This window comes from Carcharhinus amblyrhynchos, chromosome 1, assembly GCF_965287045.1.
Source record: "Carcharhinus amblyrhynchos chromosome 1, sCarAmb.v2.hapA, whole genome shotgun sequence".
Taxonomy (NCBI): Eukaryota; Metazoa; Chordata; class Chondrichthyes; order Carcharhiniformes; family Carcharhinidae; genus Carcharhinus; species Carcharhinus amblyrhynchos.
Window position 1 is genome coordinate 138,693,038 of NC_137324.1, and position 16,789 is coordinate 138,709,826.

The 16,789-nt window shown below is 46.0% G+C and overlaps 1 protein-coding gene across 1 annotated transcript in view; it reads left to right on the forward strand.

The window, feature by feature from the left end:
• The window catches only part of frem3 (Fras1 related extracellular matrix 3), a 170,715-nt gene that overhangs the window by 67,915 nt on the left and 86,011 nt on the right, over window positions 1-16,789 (forward strand). Inside the window, exon 6 of the mRNA XM_080199655.1 lies at window positions 5,682-5,933. Coding sequence (XP_080055781.1) covers window positions 5,682-5,933 — 252 coding nt within the window. The remainder of the gene's footprint in view (window positions 1-5,681; window positions 5,934-16,789) is intronic.

Below are 16,789 nucleotides of genomic sequence, written 5' to 3' on the forward strand. Positions count from 1 at the left end.
TTTCCATTATAGCCAATGTGAAAAATGTAGTTTGGTTCTGTAAGAATTTACTCAATCAGAAAAAAAATTGAAACATGATAGCTTGCAAGCGGAAATACTAATTACTAAATTCCTATTTGGAAATGAAATAATTTAAAGAATATAATAATTTAAAAATACAAAAGGAATAAACCAATTGGACTTACCTTTTACATGCCACTTGTGTCACTCACCAATCCTCCAGTCCCCGGCCCTCCTTGCTCCTGTCCTCTCCTCTCCCTCTCCATTTTTCTCCCCTCTCCCTCTCTTCCACTCCACTTTTCTCCCCGCTCTCCCCGCTCACACTCCACTCTTCTACACTCCCTCTCCCTCTGCTCTCTTCACCTCTTCTCATCTCACCTCTCCCCATCTCACCTTTCCTTTTCTTCTCCCACTCCTCCTCCTCTCCCTCTTCCCTTTCCCTCTCTTTGCCTCTCCACTCTTCACCTTTACTCAACTCTCCCTCTCCCACTCCTGTTCCCTTCCTCTCCTCACCTCTCCCTTTCCCAGTCCCCTTCTCTTCCTCTCCAAACCTCTCCCACTCAGCTCCTTGATTGCTGGTTGACCCTGCTGCTCCCTGTCCCACCCCTATTTTCCGAGGTCAGCGAGAATGGCAGTGAGAGGCAGGATGAGGATCTTTGGATCGAGAGCAATTTCACATTGCAGGGTAACAGTGGTAAGCTATGAGAAGGAGGGTTATGGATTGAGAAGATCAGCCAATGACTGAAAGGATCACCCAGTGACTGGGAGTGTAAGTGTTAGAACTTTTCTTCAAACATGAAACTTTAAGCTGGCTTTCGCATGACTACACTTAACTGTGGTTCAGCTAATACAAAGACTCGCAACGACAGTATTCTGGTTAATGACGTTCCTTTATTTCCCAGACCTGGCGAGGGAGAGCAGTTTTGGTGGGGATCTAATCTACTCTAAAAGCACATCACTTTCAGTATTACAGTTATACAATTTTGAAAAGTCACTTGCCCGCCCTCTTTGCTCACTCTAGCAGGGTGTGAGTCAATCATTACTAGCATGGGTTATTTACCATGGCCAATAACATTTACTCTCTGACAGTTTGGGACTATGTGAGTTCATGGGCTTTGAAAGTTTTTCTCACAGACTTCTAGCAACTTCTTATCGGGAAACTGTATGCCCTATTCATTAAGTGTCTGGGATTGCTAGGACAATCTGGAGTCCACACTGATAAGAGCTGCACTCAGTACTGTATTGTTCCAAAGAATGTGGTTCTTTTTACTTGACTACGTCCCATCATACCTAGAGCACTGTGCCACTGACTAAGGTATATGCTTTTTAATACAGAATATTCAAAACTACATGTTTAAATCTTCCAACAGTGGTTATATAATCAAATCAAATCAAACCCTCCTGCTGCCTCAGCTGTCTTATCTTTCTCGGGACAGGGTGAATTCTTTTGGCCTAGTTAGTAATCACTTTTGAATTTTGTTCAACACTGCCTGCCCACTGTTCCCGGCCCTCTGCTCTCTAATCACTGTGGACTGGGAATGTTTAATGTTCCACCAGTTAGACTCAGACTGCCAGGGGTGGGAGGAGGCTGGGACCCCTCTTGTTCCTGTCATGTACCTGTCGCCAAACCAGTCAGAACACTGAGCTTTAGATCAGAAAGACTGAGTGCCCAGCTACTGCTCTATTCATGCTGCCAAATTGCAATGAGTCACATTACTGAGTAATGGAGGGATATGGTTCCCAGAAGGGTCGGGAGTTTTAGTTCAGTCGGGTACCACATTTGGTGCAGTCTTGGAGTGCAGAACAGCCTGTTCCTATGCTGTAATTTTCTTTGCTCTTTGTTATGAGTCTCTAAGCAAAAAGGTATTTTTGTAACATATATTCCAAGCATTTTATGACTTTAGTCTAAATTAATCTACTCTAATTCATTAACCTTTTAGTCCCAGATTATTCTGAAACCACCCACACAGTTGGGTACTGGGTTGGTTGACCATTGAGAGGAAGGTTTGGGAAGAGGAGGCTATTCCAAAATGGCACTGATTGGGTTACATGATCCTGTGTCACACCCAGCTCGAAATAATGTTAAAATGAAACTTCTTACAATAAACCCAAATACCAACCTCCCTTCAAGCCAATTTATCATGTGGAAGAGGGCAGTCACAGCGAGCATGACAACTCTCACACCATATCCATTTTAACTGAAGCTTTTCATGACTGCTGCAGCATTGCTGATCACCCATTTGAAATATAACATATACAATGCTACAGGTGTGAGGTACATTAAATACTTCAAGTGATACAACAAATAGAAAAGCATTACATCCTAATGAATGTCAGTATTTCAGAGTACAAAGGAATATATTTACATTGGCAGCTTTTTAATGGTCTTTTCACGCAAATTTTATCTGGCTTATGGATAAAGAAATTGAACATTGTTCCATGTTGATCATAACCCCTTACATAGTTATTTTCCTCCTTTAGTCTTGTCTTTATAAAAGGTAAAGCGTAAAAGACTGAAAAAGTCCCGAGAACAAAATACACATTGCAGCATCACTTCTTTCAGGATTTGTAGTGGAATTTGTCATATCTGTCAAGCTGTGAACAGAGTTTACAGAGTAGGTTGTTAGATGTGGATGGTGCTGACTTTTCCTCAGTGAGATAGAAGCTCTTTCAATAAAAAAGGATTTTGTTTTTCAGCTTCCTAGTTAGAGCATCAACCAGTCAAGGAAAATCCTCAAGGCGGAGCTGTTTAATTGTAATAAATAAGTGAATATCTAAATCCTGATTTGGAGAGGGAAGGGTTGATCAGGGATAGTCAGCATGGTTTTGTCAGAAGGAGGTCATGCCTAACAAATTTGATTGAATTTTTTGAGCACATAACCAAGTGTGTAGATGATATGCAGTTGATGTAGTTTACATGGATTTCAGCAAAGCCTTTAACAAAGTCCCACATGGGAGACTTATTAAGAAGGCAAATGCACCTGGGATACAGGGTGATCTGACAAAGGTGGATTTATAATTGGCTTAGCGGTGGGAGACAGTGCGTGGTGACAGATGGCTGCTTTAGTGACTAGAGGCCAGTGACCAGTGGTGTACCACAGGGATCCGTGCTGGGCCCCCAAGTGTTCGTCATTTATATAAAAGACATAGATGACTATTTTGCAGGTAGGATCAGTAAGTTTGCCGACGACACAAAGATTGGCCGGGTGGTTAACAGTGAGGTTGAGTGTCTTGGTTTACAGGAAGACATAGGCGAGATGTTCAAATGGGCCGATAACTGGCAGATGGAATTTAACCCTGAAAAGTGTGAAGTGATGCGCTTTGGGAGGAGTAATTTGACAAGGAAGTATCCTATGAAAGGTCTGACACTGGGAAGTTCCGAAGAACAAAAGGGCATGTTTGTTCATAGGTCTCTGAAGGCGGAAAGACAGGTAAATAGGGTGGTGAAAAAGGCATGTGGCAACCTCGCCTTTATCAATGGGGTTACAAATTATAAAAGAAGAGAGGTCATGATGGAGTTGTGTAGAACTTTGGTGTGGCCACAGCTGGAGTACTGTGTGCATTTCTGGTCACCACATTATAGGAAGGATGTGAATGCACTAAAGGGAATGCATAGGAGATTTACCAGGATGCTGCCTGAGTTGGAACATTTAAGTTATGAAGAGAGGTTGGATAGGCTTGGACTGTTTTCATTGGAGCAGACATGAGGGGCGACCTGATTGAGGTATTCGAGGTTATGAGGGTCATGGACAGGGTGGATAGGGAGTACCTGTTCCCCTTAGTTGAACGGTCACTTACAAGGGTACATAAATTAAAAGTGAGGGGTGGGAAGCTTAGGGGGGGGATTTGAGGAAAAACTTCTTTACTCAGAAGGTGGGTGGTGACGATATGGAATGCTCTGGCTGGGAGGGTGGTGGAGGCAGGATGCCTCATGTCCTTGAAGAAGTACTTGCATGAGTACTTGGCACACCATAACATTCAAGGCTATGGGCCAAGTACTGGCAATTAGGTGGGCTGGTCAGGGCATTTTGTGCATTGGTACAGATTGGATGGGCCAAAGGACCTCTCCTGCACTGTAGTATTCCTTGATTCTGTAAATCCATGCATTGTTTTCTTTATCAGAAGCATCACAAATCCAGTAAAGTGCTTTATATCACTAAAATATTACAATTATGCCCAAGGACTTTAATAAATAGGAAGAAAACAGTGGGGCTCCATGCTTCTCCTGAATGGCCCAGAATCTTTCCCATTCACATCCGTTCATTCCTATGTTACAACAGTGACCGCACTCCAGTCAGAATTTACTGGAGTTCTATGAGGATGTGTCTAGGGCAGTGGATAGAGGAGAGCCGGTGGATGTGGTCTTTCTGGATTTTCAGAAGGCGTTTGACAAGGTACCTCACAAGAGGTTATTGCAGAAGGTCAGGGGACATGGAGTTGGGGGTAGGGTGTTAGCGTGGATAGAGGATTGGTTGTCAAATAGGAGGCAGAGAGTGGGGGTCAATGGGTGCTATTCGGATTGGCGGTTGGTGACTAGTGGAGTGCCCCAGGGGTCGGTGCTGGGGCCTCAGCTATTTACCATTTATATAGATGATCTGGAGGAGGGAACCGAGTGCAGGGTGTCGAAATTTGCTGATGACACCAAGATTGGGGGAAAGGCAAATTGTGCGGAGGGTGTGGAGAGTCTGCAGAAGGATCTGGATAGGCTGGGCCAATGGGCCGGGAAATGGCAAATGGAATTTAATGTTGGCAAGTGTGAGGTGGTCCACTTTGGTAGGAAGAATGGTAGGAAGGACTATTACTTACGTGGCGAAAAACTGCGACAGGCGACGGCGCAGAGGGACCTCGGGGTCCTTGTGCATGAGTCGCAAAAACCCAGCTTGCAGGTGCAGCAGGTGGTCAGGAAGGCAAATGGGATGCTGGCCTTCATAGCGAGGGGGATTGAATATAAAAGTAGGGAGGTCTTGCTGCAGCTGTATAGGGCATTGGTGAGGCCGCAGCTGGAGTACTGTGTGCAGTTTTGGGCGCCGCACCTGCGCAAGGATATTTTGGCCCTGGAGGGAGTGCAGAGGAGGTTTACTAGGCTGATACCGGAGTTGAGGGGATTGAGCTATGAGGAGAGGCTGAATAAACTAGGCTTGTACTCGTTAGAGTTTAGAAGAATGAGGGGAGATCTCATTGAGACGTATAAGATGATGAATGGGATGGATAGGATAGAGGTGGAGAGACTCTTCCCGCTCAAAAAAGACAGTAGGACTAGGGGGCACAGCCTCAAGATAAAGGGGAGGCGGTTTAGAACGGAGTTGAGGAGGAACTTCTTCACTCAAAGGGTGGTGAATCTCTGGAATTCTCTGCCCGTTGAAGTGGTGGAGGCTGCCTCGCTAAATATTTTTAAGAAGCGGGTTGATGGGTTCTTGATAAGCGAGGGGATTAAGGGTTATGGGGAGAGGGCGGGAATGTGGAACTGAGCCACAACAGATCAGCCATGATCTTATTGAATGGCGGGGCAGGCTCGAAGGGCTAGATGGCCTACTCCTGCTCCTATTTCTTATGTTCTTATGTTCTTATGAATTTCTGCAGCCTTCACTGAGAAAATGCAAGTTGTTGTTTATGTGAAGAAGGGAAATTCAGATTTTCCCTGGAGAAATGATGTGTTTAACATATTTACACCTATCCTGCAGGCACTGCCACTGGCACTATTCCAAGTACCATCTTGTCCTATTCAGACTTCATCTCCCGACCAGAGGATCATACCAGCATCATCCGATTTGACAAAGAGGAGACTGAAAAGTTCTGTCGCATTGTCATCATTGATGATTCACTTTATGAAGAGGAAGAGAGCTTCAGCATCACACTCAGCATGTCCATGGGTGGTCAGGTTGGCAAACAATATCCCACTTCTCGCATCATCATTCTTCCAGATATGGCTGATGGTAAGTCACATGGTAGAACTGTCAGTTATCCTATCGCATTAAAATGATCTGGATAGTGGGCTCACAGTTTTTAGAAAAGACAACTGGTCCATAAGTTAATTGATTGCTAATTAGCAGGGGTGCATGTTAATAGGTGTTGATGGTATTTACTTCTGTGTGAGCTTTTTGATGCTTATAAGTAGTCAGCTATTAGGTCATGGGGGAGAGTGTCAATGGTTAGCATTCGGGCATAACTGGACAGGGGAACAAAAATATTATAAAGCTCATTAAGCTCACTGTCTTTCAGTTTATGCACAGCACCCACTTGGCCCACTTTATCGTTTTCTTGCTGATTTTAATTAGGTGTATCAGTGCTATGAGAGTTGGTGACAGGCTACAGACAGAAACGTAGGGATAAGATTTGGCCACTTAACCCCTCGAGCCTGTTTTGCTGCCAGTGAGATCATGGCTGATCTCCAGGCTACCTTCACGTGTCCAATTTTGCCACAAATCCCTTATTACCTTAAGTAAGCAAAAATCTATTAATCCCAGTTTTCAATTTAGAGCTAATCTAGCCTTGCTGTTTTATCTCTGGGGCTTTATTTAATTTTTAGAACGTTGCGGCCCACAGAAGTCTACTGCCAATGATGTGATAGGTGTGAGTGGGAATTTCGACACGTGGACACTGTTACTGCAGGATTAAAGGAAGCGTTCCCTCACACCAAGATAAGACCAAGATAAGTCATTGCAGAGGTGGGAGGTGCAGGATGGGGACCAGAGGGACAGTTATATTCAAGGAGGCAGAAGAGACCACGCTGTGGTCGTGCAGCCCAGAGCTGGCTGGGTCCTCATGGTCTGTGAGGAAACCAGGCCTCTTTTTAATGCGATTACAATTGCTGCCAGGTTTGCCAGGGAGGTCTGACACTCAATGAGAGTCATGATGTGAAGATGCCGGCGTTGGACTGGGGTAAACACAGTCAGAAGTCTCACAACACCAGGGTAAAGTCCTACAGGTTTATTTGGTAGCAAAAGCCACTAGCTTTCGGAGCACTTGCTGCCTCTTTGTCAGGTGAGTGGGAGTTCTGTTCACAAACAGGGCAGATAAAGACACAAACTCAATTTACAAAATAATGATTGGAATGCGAGTCTTTACAGGTAATCAAGTCTTAAAGGTACAGACAATGTGAGTGGAGAGGATGTTAAGCACAGGTTAAAGTGATGTGTATTGTCTCTAGACAGGACAGTTAGTGAGATATTGCAAGTCCAGGCAAGTTGTGTGGGTTACAGATAGTGTGACGTGAACCCAAGATCCCAGTTGAGGTCATCCTCTTGTGTGCGGAACTTGGCTATCAGTTTCTGCTCAGCGACTCTCCACTGTCATGTGTCATGAAGGTGCAGAGGTGTTCTGGTGCAGGAATCACAAATAAACTAGCAGGCGGGTCCAACAAGTAGTGAAGTAGGCAAATAGCATTTTGACCTTTATTGCAAAGGAGTTGGAGTATAAATACAGGGAGGTTCTGTTGCAATTGTACAGAGTAAGGTCTCACCTGGAAGACAGATTTGGTCCACTTATCCAAAAAAAGATACAATAAAATTGGCGACAGTCCAAAGGAGATTCACCAGGCTAATTCTTGGGATGAGAGGGTTGTCCTATCAAAAGAAACTAAATAGGTAGGCTCTGCTTTCCTCGGCACTTAGAAGGGTGAGGGGTGGTGTTGTTCAAACATGTAAAATCCTGAGAAGGCTCGGCAAGGTAGATGGTGAGACGTTTTCACTAGTGAGAGAGTCTTGAACAAGGGGATATAGCTACAAGGTAAAGGGCTGATCATTTAAAAACGAGGTGTGTAGAAATTTCTTCCCATAGAGGGTGGTAAATCTCTAGAATGCTCTGCCCCAAAGGGTGGTGGAGGCTGGACCAATAAAAGGCAATTATTCATTTGAAGAAATTCTTCACCAGAAGAGGTTTAAGATGCACGGTGTTCTTCGTAATATTCAGCAGAAAGACCTTCTATAAACTATAACTTTACTATTCATTAAAATTCACCTTTTTCAATTATGTCATAGGACCTATCAAGTGTAACAGTGGGAAGGTTTGTATAGAACCGGTATAAATTGCAGAGGTACTCAATGAATACTTTACTTTAGTATTCACAGTGGAAAAGGATCTTGGTGGTTGTAGTGCAGACTTGCAGCGGACTGAAAAGCTTGAGGATGTAGACATTAAGAAAGAGGATGTGTTGGAGCTTTTGAAAAGCATCAAGTTAGATAAGTCGCCAGGACCAGACGGGATGTACCGCAGGTTACTGTAGGAGGCAAGGAAAGAGATTGCTGAGCCTTTGGCGATGATCTTTGCATCAGAAATGGAGACGGGAGTGCTTCCGGAGGATTGGAGGATTGCGGATAAACATAAGAACATAAGAAATAGGAGCAGGAGTAGGCCATCTGGCCCTTCGAGCTTGCCCCGCCATTCAATAAGATCATGGCTGATCTGTCGTGGCTCAGTTCCACTTTCCGGCCCTCTCCCCATAACCCTTAATCCCCTCTCTTATCAAAAACCCATCAACCCGCTTCTTGAAAATATTTAGCGAGGCAGCCTCCACCACTTCAACGGGCAGAGAATTCCAGAGATTCACCACCCTTTGAGTGAAGAAGTTCCTCCTCAACTCCGTTCTAAAACGCCCCCCCTTTATCTTGAGGCTGTGCCCCCAAGTCCTAGTGTCTTTTTTGAGCGGGAAGAGTCTCTCCACCTCTATCCTATCCATCCCATTCATCATCTTATACGTCTCAATGAGATCTCCCCTCATTCTTCTAAACTCCAACGAGTACAAGCCTAGTTTATTCAGCCTTTCCTCATAGCTCAACCCCCTCAACTCCGGTATCAGCCTAGCAAACCTCCTCTGCACTCCCTCCAAGGCCAAAATATCTTTGCGCAGGTGCGGCGCCCAAAACTGCACACAGTACTCCAGCTGCGGCCTCACCAATGCCCTATACAGCTGCAGCAAGACCTCCCTACTTTTATATTCAATCCCCTTCGCTATGAAGGCCAGCATCCCATTCGCCTTCCTGACCACCTGCTGCACCTGCAAGCTGGGTTTTTGCGACTCATGCACAAGGACCCCGAGGTCCCTCTGCACCGTCGCCTGCTGCAGCTTTTCGCCACGTAAGTAATAGTCCTTCCTACCATTCTTCCTACCAAAGTGGACCACCTCACACTTGCCAACATTAAATTCCATTTGCCATTTCCTGGCCCATTCGCCCAGCCTATCTAGATCCTTCTGCAGACTCTCCACACCCTCCGCACAATTTGCCGCTCCCCCAATCTTGGTGTCATCAGCAAATTTCGACACCCTACACTCGGTTCCCTCCTCCAGATCATCTATATAAATGGTAAAAAGCTGAGGCCCCAGCTCCGACCCCTGGGGCACTCCACTAGTCACCATCCGCCAATCCGAATAGCACCCGTTGACCCCCACTCTCTGCCTCCTATTTGACAACCAATCCTCTATCCACGCTAACACCCTACCCCCAACTCCAAGTCCCCTGACCTTCTGCAATAACCTCTTGTGAGGTACTTTGTCAAACGCCTTCTGAAAATCCAGAAAGACCACATCCACCGGCTCTCCTCTATCGACCGCCCTAGACACATCCTCATAGAACTCCAGTAAATTTGTCAGACACGACTTCCCTTTAATGAAACCGTGCTGCGTCTGCTCTATCAAGCAATTCCCTTCAAGATGCCTCGCAATTTCCTCCTTAATGACAGATTCTAACATTTTACCTACCACAGACGTTAAACTAACCGGCCTATAATTCCCTGCCTTTTGCCTGGCACCCTTCTTAAACAACGGCGTAACATTAGCCGTTTTCCAATCCTCCGGCACTTCCCCGGAATCCAGCGACGTCTGGAAAATAACCACCAATGCATCCACTATCACCTCCGCCATTTCTTTCAGAACCCTCGGATGCATTCCATCCGGTCCTGGGGACTTGTCCACAATCAGTCCCTCCAGTCTGTCGAGCACCGCCTCTCTAGTAACAGTAATGTCATTAAGACCCTCCAGTCCTACCACCTTTCCATCGCTAACACCCGGCAAATTATTCACGTCCTCCTCCGTGAATACAGAAACAAAAAAGTTATTCAATACCTTAGCCATATCCCCATCCCCTACCACTAGGTCCCCTTTCTCATCCTCTAAAGGACCAACGTTCACCCTAGCCAGCCTCTTCCTTTTTATATATTTATAAAAACTCTTGCTATCCTTTTTTATATTAAGCGCTAGCCCAGCTTCATAGTTTCTCCTACCCTCCTTTATCAGCTTCTTTGTCAATCTTTGTTGACATTTAAACCTCTCCCAATCCTCTTCTCGCCCACTACTCTTAGCTACTCTAAATTCCTCCGCTTTTAATTTAACACTTTCCTTCACCTCCTTCGTTATCCACGGCTTATTACCTCTCCTCCTACAGTCCTTTTTGACCATCGGAATAAATTTCTGCTGAGCACCAAGAAAGATCTCCTTAAAGATCCTCCACTGCTCCTCAGCAGACCCTCCCTCCAATGCACTCCCCCAGTCCACATTCGCCAATTCTTCTCTCATCCTACCGTACTCCCCTCTATTCAAACAAAGGACGCGTGTCCGGGAACCCACTTTCTCCTCCTCCATCTGCACCAGAAACTCCACCATACAATGATCACTCTCTCCAAGAGGATCCTTCACCGCAAGGTCCCTAATTCTACCCGCCTCATTACATAGCACCAGATCCAAGATAGCTCGCTCCCTCGTCGGCTCCAACACACACTGTTCAAGGAAATTATCCCGGCAGCATTCCAAGAACTCCTCCTCGCGCCCACCGTGTCCAACATGGGTCGACCAATCAATATGCAGATTGAAATCCCCCATATCTACGGCCATCCCATTCCTGCACGCCGCACTTATTTGCGCGTTAACAGCCCGCCCCACCTCCAGATCATTATTCGGGGGCCTATAGACGACACCCACCAGCGTCTTCCTCCCTTTGCTGTTCCTAATCTCCACCCACAACAATTCCACGTTCTGCTCCTTGGCTCCAATATCATCCCTTGCTACCACCTTGATGCTATCCTTAATCAGCAGAGCTACGCCCCCCCCGTCTTTCCTCCTGCCTATCCTTCCTAAACACTTGATACCCCTGGACATTCAGCTCCCAGTCCCTGTCACCCTGCAGCCACGTCTCTGTAATGGCCACCAGATCATATCCATTTGTGTTGATCTGCGCCACCAGCTCATCCACTTTATTCCGAATGCTTCGTGCATTCAGATAAAGTGCTTTCATCCCAGCCTTCACCTGGACCCTGTTTGCCGTAACGCCACCAACCATACTCACGCCCCCTACTCCCTCTATTATTGGGACATCCTCGGCCTCTTCCCTTACCTGTACCCTCTCCTTAACTTTAGGCCTCGTAAGGTCACCTACCCTCACACCCCCCCCCCCCCCCCCCCCTAATTAGTTTAAAGCCCTGTCTACAGTCCTCTTTACTCGATTCGCCAGCACTCTGGTCCCAGCACGGTTCAGACCAACCCCATCCCGCCCGAACAGGTCCCACCTACCCCAATACTGGTGCCAATGCCCCATAAATTCAAACCCATTCCTCCCACACCAATCTCTGAGCCACCCATTCACTTCCTTAATCCTGTCAACCCTACGCCCGTCTGCACTCGGTTCAGGCAGTAGCCCAGAGATGACCACCTTGTCGGTTCTACTTTTTAATTCCATTCCCAGCTTTTCATACTCCCTCCCCAGATCCTCAGTTCGCATTTTGCCTATGTCCATTGGCACCCACATGTACCACAACGACCGGATTCTCACCCTCCCACTCCAGGTTCCTCTGCAGCCCAGCTGCGACATCCTGTACCCGAGCACCAGGCAGACAACACACCCTTCTGTGCACTTTGTCATTGTGACAAAGGACAGTGTCAATACCCTTCACCCCACTATCTCCAATCACTACTGCGTTCCTTTTCACCTTCTTTTTGCCTATGTCCTGCTGCATCACTGTACCGTGTGCAATTTGCTCACCAACCTCACCTGCCTCGTCCTCTTCCAGACTGGCAGCAAGAACCTCAAACCTGTTTTGCAGATTAAGAGGCTGAGGCCTCTGCTCCTCACCCCGCTTCCTCCTCCCAGCAGCCCCCTCTTGTTCCTGACCCTTAGAGTTAGCCAGTCTAGGAGGGGTGGATGTCACTTGCACCCCATTGACACCCTTGCACCCCCTGATGAGCCTCAGTGTCTGTAGCTCAGAGGCCAGCTCATTTACCCTGAGCTGGAGCTCCTCCAGCAACCTGCACTTACTGCAGACATGGTCACTGGGATGGACCCTGGAGTCCACCAGTTCCCACATCATACAGAAACCACACATCACATGCCCCTCCATTATTCACTGTAGTAGGTTTGAGAAAAAATTTTTTTCCTTGTTTTTTCAAACAAACTCACCTGGCCTTTTTCCCTTCAAGCCCTTTTTGATATTAAGCCCTATTAACTCACTCTGCTTCCCTCTCACTCCGCTGCCCGCTCAGACGCTGCCCGCTGTCTACACCAGGCCTCCTTCTGATTTAGAGCAGGCTGGTCCACAACTCCTTCTAAACACTCCCTCAGAATTCTTAAAGCAGTAAATACAATAAAATAAATGCTTTAAACAGCTCTACAAAGAACAAAGTGCTTTAAACTTATATGTGGTTCCTTTATTCAAGAAAGGGAGAAGAGAGAGCCCAGGAAATTATAGACCAGTGAGTCTAACCTCAGTGGTTGGTAAGTTGATGGAGAAGATCCTGAGAGACAGGATTTATGAACATTTGGAGAGGTATAATATGATCAAGAATAGTCAGCACAGCTTTGTTAAAGGCAGATCATGCCTTACGAGCCTGATTGAATTTTTTGAGAATGTGTCTAAACACATTGACAAAGGAAGAGCAGTAGATGTGATTTATATGGCCTTCAGCAAGGCATTTAAAAAGGTGCCCTGTGCAAGGCTTATTGAGAAAGTGAGGGGGCATGGGATCCAAGGGGACACTGCTTTGTGGATTCAGAATTGGGTTGCCCACAGAAGGCAAAGAGTGGTTGCAGATGGGTCTTTTTCTGCATGGAAGTTGGCCACCAGTGGAGTGCCCCAGGGATCTGTTCTGGGCTCTTTGTGATTTTTACAAATGGCCTTGATAAGGAAGTGGAGGGTTGGTTTGGTAAGTTTGCTGATGACACAAAAGTTGGAGGTGTTGTGGATAGTGTGGAGGGATGTCAGAAGTTGCAGTGAGACATTGATAGGATGCAATGTTGGGTGGAGAAGTGACAGATGGACTTCAACCCAGATAAGTGTGTGGTGATTCATTTTGTCAGGTCAAATAGGATGACAGATTATAATATTAAGGGTAAGACTCTTGGCAGTGTGGAAGATCAGAAGGATCATGGGGTCCGGGTTCATAGGACACTCAAAGCAGCTTCTCAGGTAGAGGCTATGGTTAAGAAGGTGTATGGTGTACTGGCATTCATCAATCGAGGAATTGAGTTTAGGAGATGGGAGATAATGCTGCAGCTGTGTAAGACCCTGGTCAGACCCCACTTAGAGTTCTGTGCTCAGTCTGGTCGTCTCATTACAAAAAAGAAGCCATAGAAAGGGTGCAGAGGAGATTTACAAGATTGTTACCTGGATTGGGTGGCATGCCTTATGAGGATAGGTTGAGGGAGCTCGGTCTTTTCTCCTTGGAGAGATGAAGGATGAGGGGTGACCTGATAGAGGTATATAAGATGATGAGAGGTATTGATCAAGTGGATTCTCAGAGGCTTTTTCCCAGGGCTGAAATGGTTGCCACAAGAGGACACAGGTTTAAGGTGCTGGGGGGTAGATACAAAGGAGATGTCAGGGGTAAGTTTTTCACTCAGAGGGTGGTGGGTGTGTGCAATCGGCTGCGAGCAGTGGTGGTGGAGGCGGATTTGATAGTGTCTTTTAAGAGACTTTTGGACAAGTACATGGAACTTATTAAGATAGAGGGTTATTGGTATGCTAATAGATAGGGACATATTCGGTGCAACTTGTGGGCTGAAGGGCCTGTTTATGCTGTAGTTTTTCTATGTTTCTATCGGACTTAGGGAGCAGAAGTAGGGCATTCAACCCTTTGAGCCTGCTGTGCCGTTCAATGAGATGATGGCTGTTCTGGCTGTGGTCTCCTCTCTGCCCTGCGTAACCCTTGCTCCCTGCTTTATCAAAAATCTGGGTAAGATGTTCTGTCAGAGAGTTGGTGCAAACTCACTGGACTGAATGGCCTCCTTCTTCATTGTATGGTTCCAAGATTATCTTTCATTCTTAAAAGCTCCAGTAGATATAGACAGGATGTTATTACATCAAGTAAACTGAGCTATTCATCCCCACGTTTGTTAACATGTACAAATCAAGACACATTCATCAATGCATGGACTGGGGTAAATTTTCCAGTCCCACCCACCATGGAAATAACTGTGGGCGGGACGGACAATTTGAAGAAGCATTTAAGGTCCATTGATCCCTGATAGGGATTTCTAGTCTCAGGGTGGTTGCAATCAGAAACTCGCACCCATACCCTCAGGGTATGGTTAAGAACATAAGAACATAAGAAATAGGAGCAGGAGTAGGCCATCTAGCCCTTCGAGCCTGCCCCGCCATTCAATAAGATCATGGCTGATCTGTCGTGGCTCAGTTCCACATTCCCGCCCTCTCCCCATAACCCTTAATCCCCTCTCTTATCAAAAACCCATCAACCCGCGTCTTAAAAATATTTAGCGAGGTAGCCTCCACCACTTCAACGGGCAGAGAATTCCAGAGATTCACCACCCTTTGAGTGAAGAAGTTCCTCCTCAACTCCGTTCTAAACCACCCCCCCTTTATCTTGAGGCTGTGCCCTCTAGTCCTACTGTCTTTTATGAGCGGGAAGAGCCTCTCTACCTCTATCCTATCCATCCCATTCATCATCTTATATGTCTCAATGAGATCTCCCCTCATTCTTCTAAACTCTAACGAGTACAAGCCTAGTTTATTCAGCCTCTCCTCATAGTTCAACCCCCTCAACTCCAGTATCAGCCGAGTAAACCTCCTCTGCACTCCCTCCAAGGCCAAAATATCCTTGCGTAAGTGCGGCGACCAAAACTGCACACAGTACTCCAGCTGCAGCCTCACCAGTGCCCTGTACAGTTGCAGCAAGACCTCCCTACTTTTATATTCAATCCCCCTCGCTATGAAGGCCAGCATCCCATTCGCCTTCCTGACCACCTGCTGCACCTGCAGGCTGGGTTTTTGTGACTCATGCACAAGGACCCCGAGGTCCCTCTGCACCGTCGCCTGCTGCAGTTTTTCGCCATGTAAGTAATAGTCCTTCCTACCATTATTCCGACCAAAGTGGACAACCTCACACTTGCCAACATTAAATTCCATTTGCTAGTTCCTGGCCCATTCGCCCAGCCTATCTAGATCCTTCTGCAGACTTTCCACACCCTCCGCACAATTTGCCATTCCACCAATCTTGGTGTCATCAGCAAATGGTTCCATAATTGTTAGCCCTGCTGCCACTCAGCGTCAGGGACCCAGGTCAATTCCAGCCTTGGATGACTGTGTGGAGTTTGCACGTTCTCCCTGTGTCTGCATGCGTTTCCTCCACCGTTTCCTCCCACAATCCAAACGTGCAGGTTAGGTGAATTGGCCATGCCAAATTGCACCTTAGTGTAGGTTAGGGGATTAGTGGAATAAATATATGGGGTTACAGGACTAGGGCCTGGATGGGATGCCCTGTCAGAGATTCGGTGCAGACTCATAGAAGCATAGAAACATAGAAAATAGAAGCCGGAGTAAGCCATTCATTATGATCATGGCTGCTCATCAAATTCGATATCCTGATCCTGCTTCCCCCATATCTCTTCATCCCTTTAGCTGCAAGATCTTTACCTAATTTCTTCTTGACATCACATGAAGCTTTGGTCTCAACTACTTTCTGTGGTAGTGAATTCCACATATTCGCCATTCTCTGGATGAAGACATTTATCCTCAACTCAGTCCTAAAAGGTTTACTCCTTATCCTCAAACTGAATCTACCCTATCTAATCCTGTTAGAACTTGATAAGTTTCTCTGTGATCCCCTCTCACTCTTCTAAACTCCAACCCTAACTATCTCTTCTGATATGACAGACCTGCCATTCCAAGAATCAGCCTGGTAAACCTTTGCTTCACTCCTTCCAAAGCAAGGACATCCTTCCTCAGATAAGGACACCAAAACTGCACACAATACTCCATGTGTGGTCTCACCAATGCCTTATACAATTGCAATAAAACATCCCTATTCCTATATTCGAATCCTCTCACTATGAAGATCAACATATCAATAGCCTTCTTTACTGCCTGCTGCACCTACTCGATGGGCCAAATAGCCTCCTTCTGCACTGTAGGAATTCTATGATTCTCTACTCAATTAGACATTCATAAGACCAGAGTTTAATGCCTGTTTACAAATGCAATTAACTGCCAAGCCCAGCAATTGGAGGTTTTGATTTTGACAAGCATTTTTGTTTCCTTTGCCAAAATGCTGAAGTGTTTTAAATCTTTCAAGTAAGTCCATCTGTTGTGAGATTGTTATATTCAAACATTCACAGTGTTTGGGACAATCAGCAATTTAAATCTGAAAGCATTTCATGGAGTATTGCCCCCAAAAAACAAACAATTTTGAACATTGCAAATTGATTAAGGAAGAATTCTGGTTTTACTGAGAAAGGAAAGGCCATGGGCCACAGATTAAGGTAATACACAAAGATGTTATCTTTCTTTTTATGCCCCTTCTCTTGATGCTCATTGCAGTGGTCTCACTGATGACAGTCGCTGAACTTTCCACATC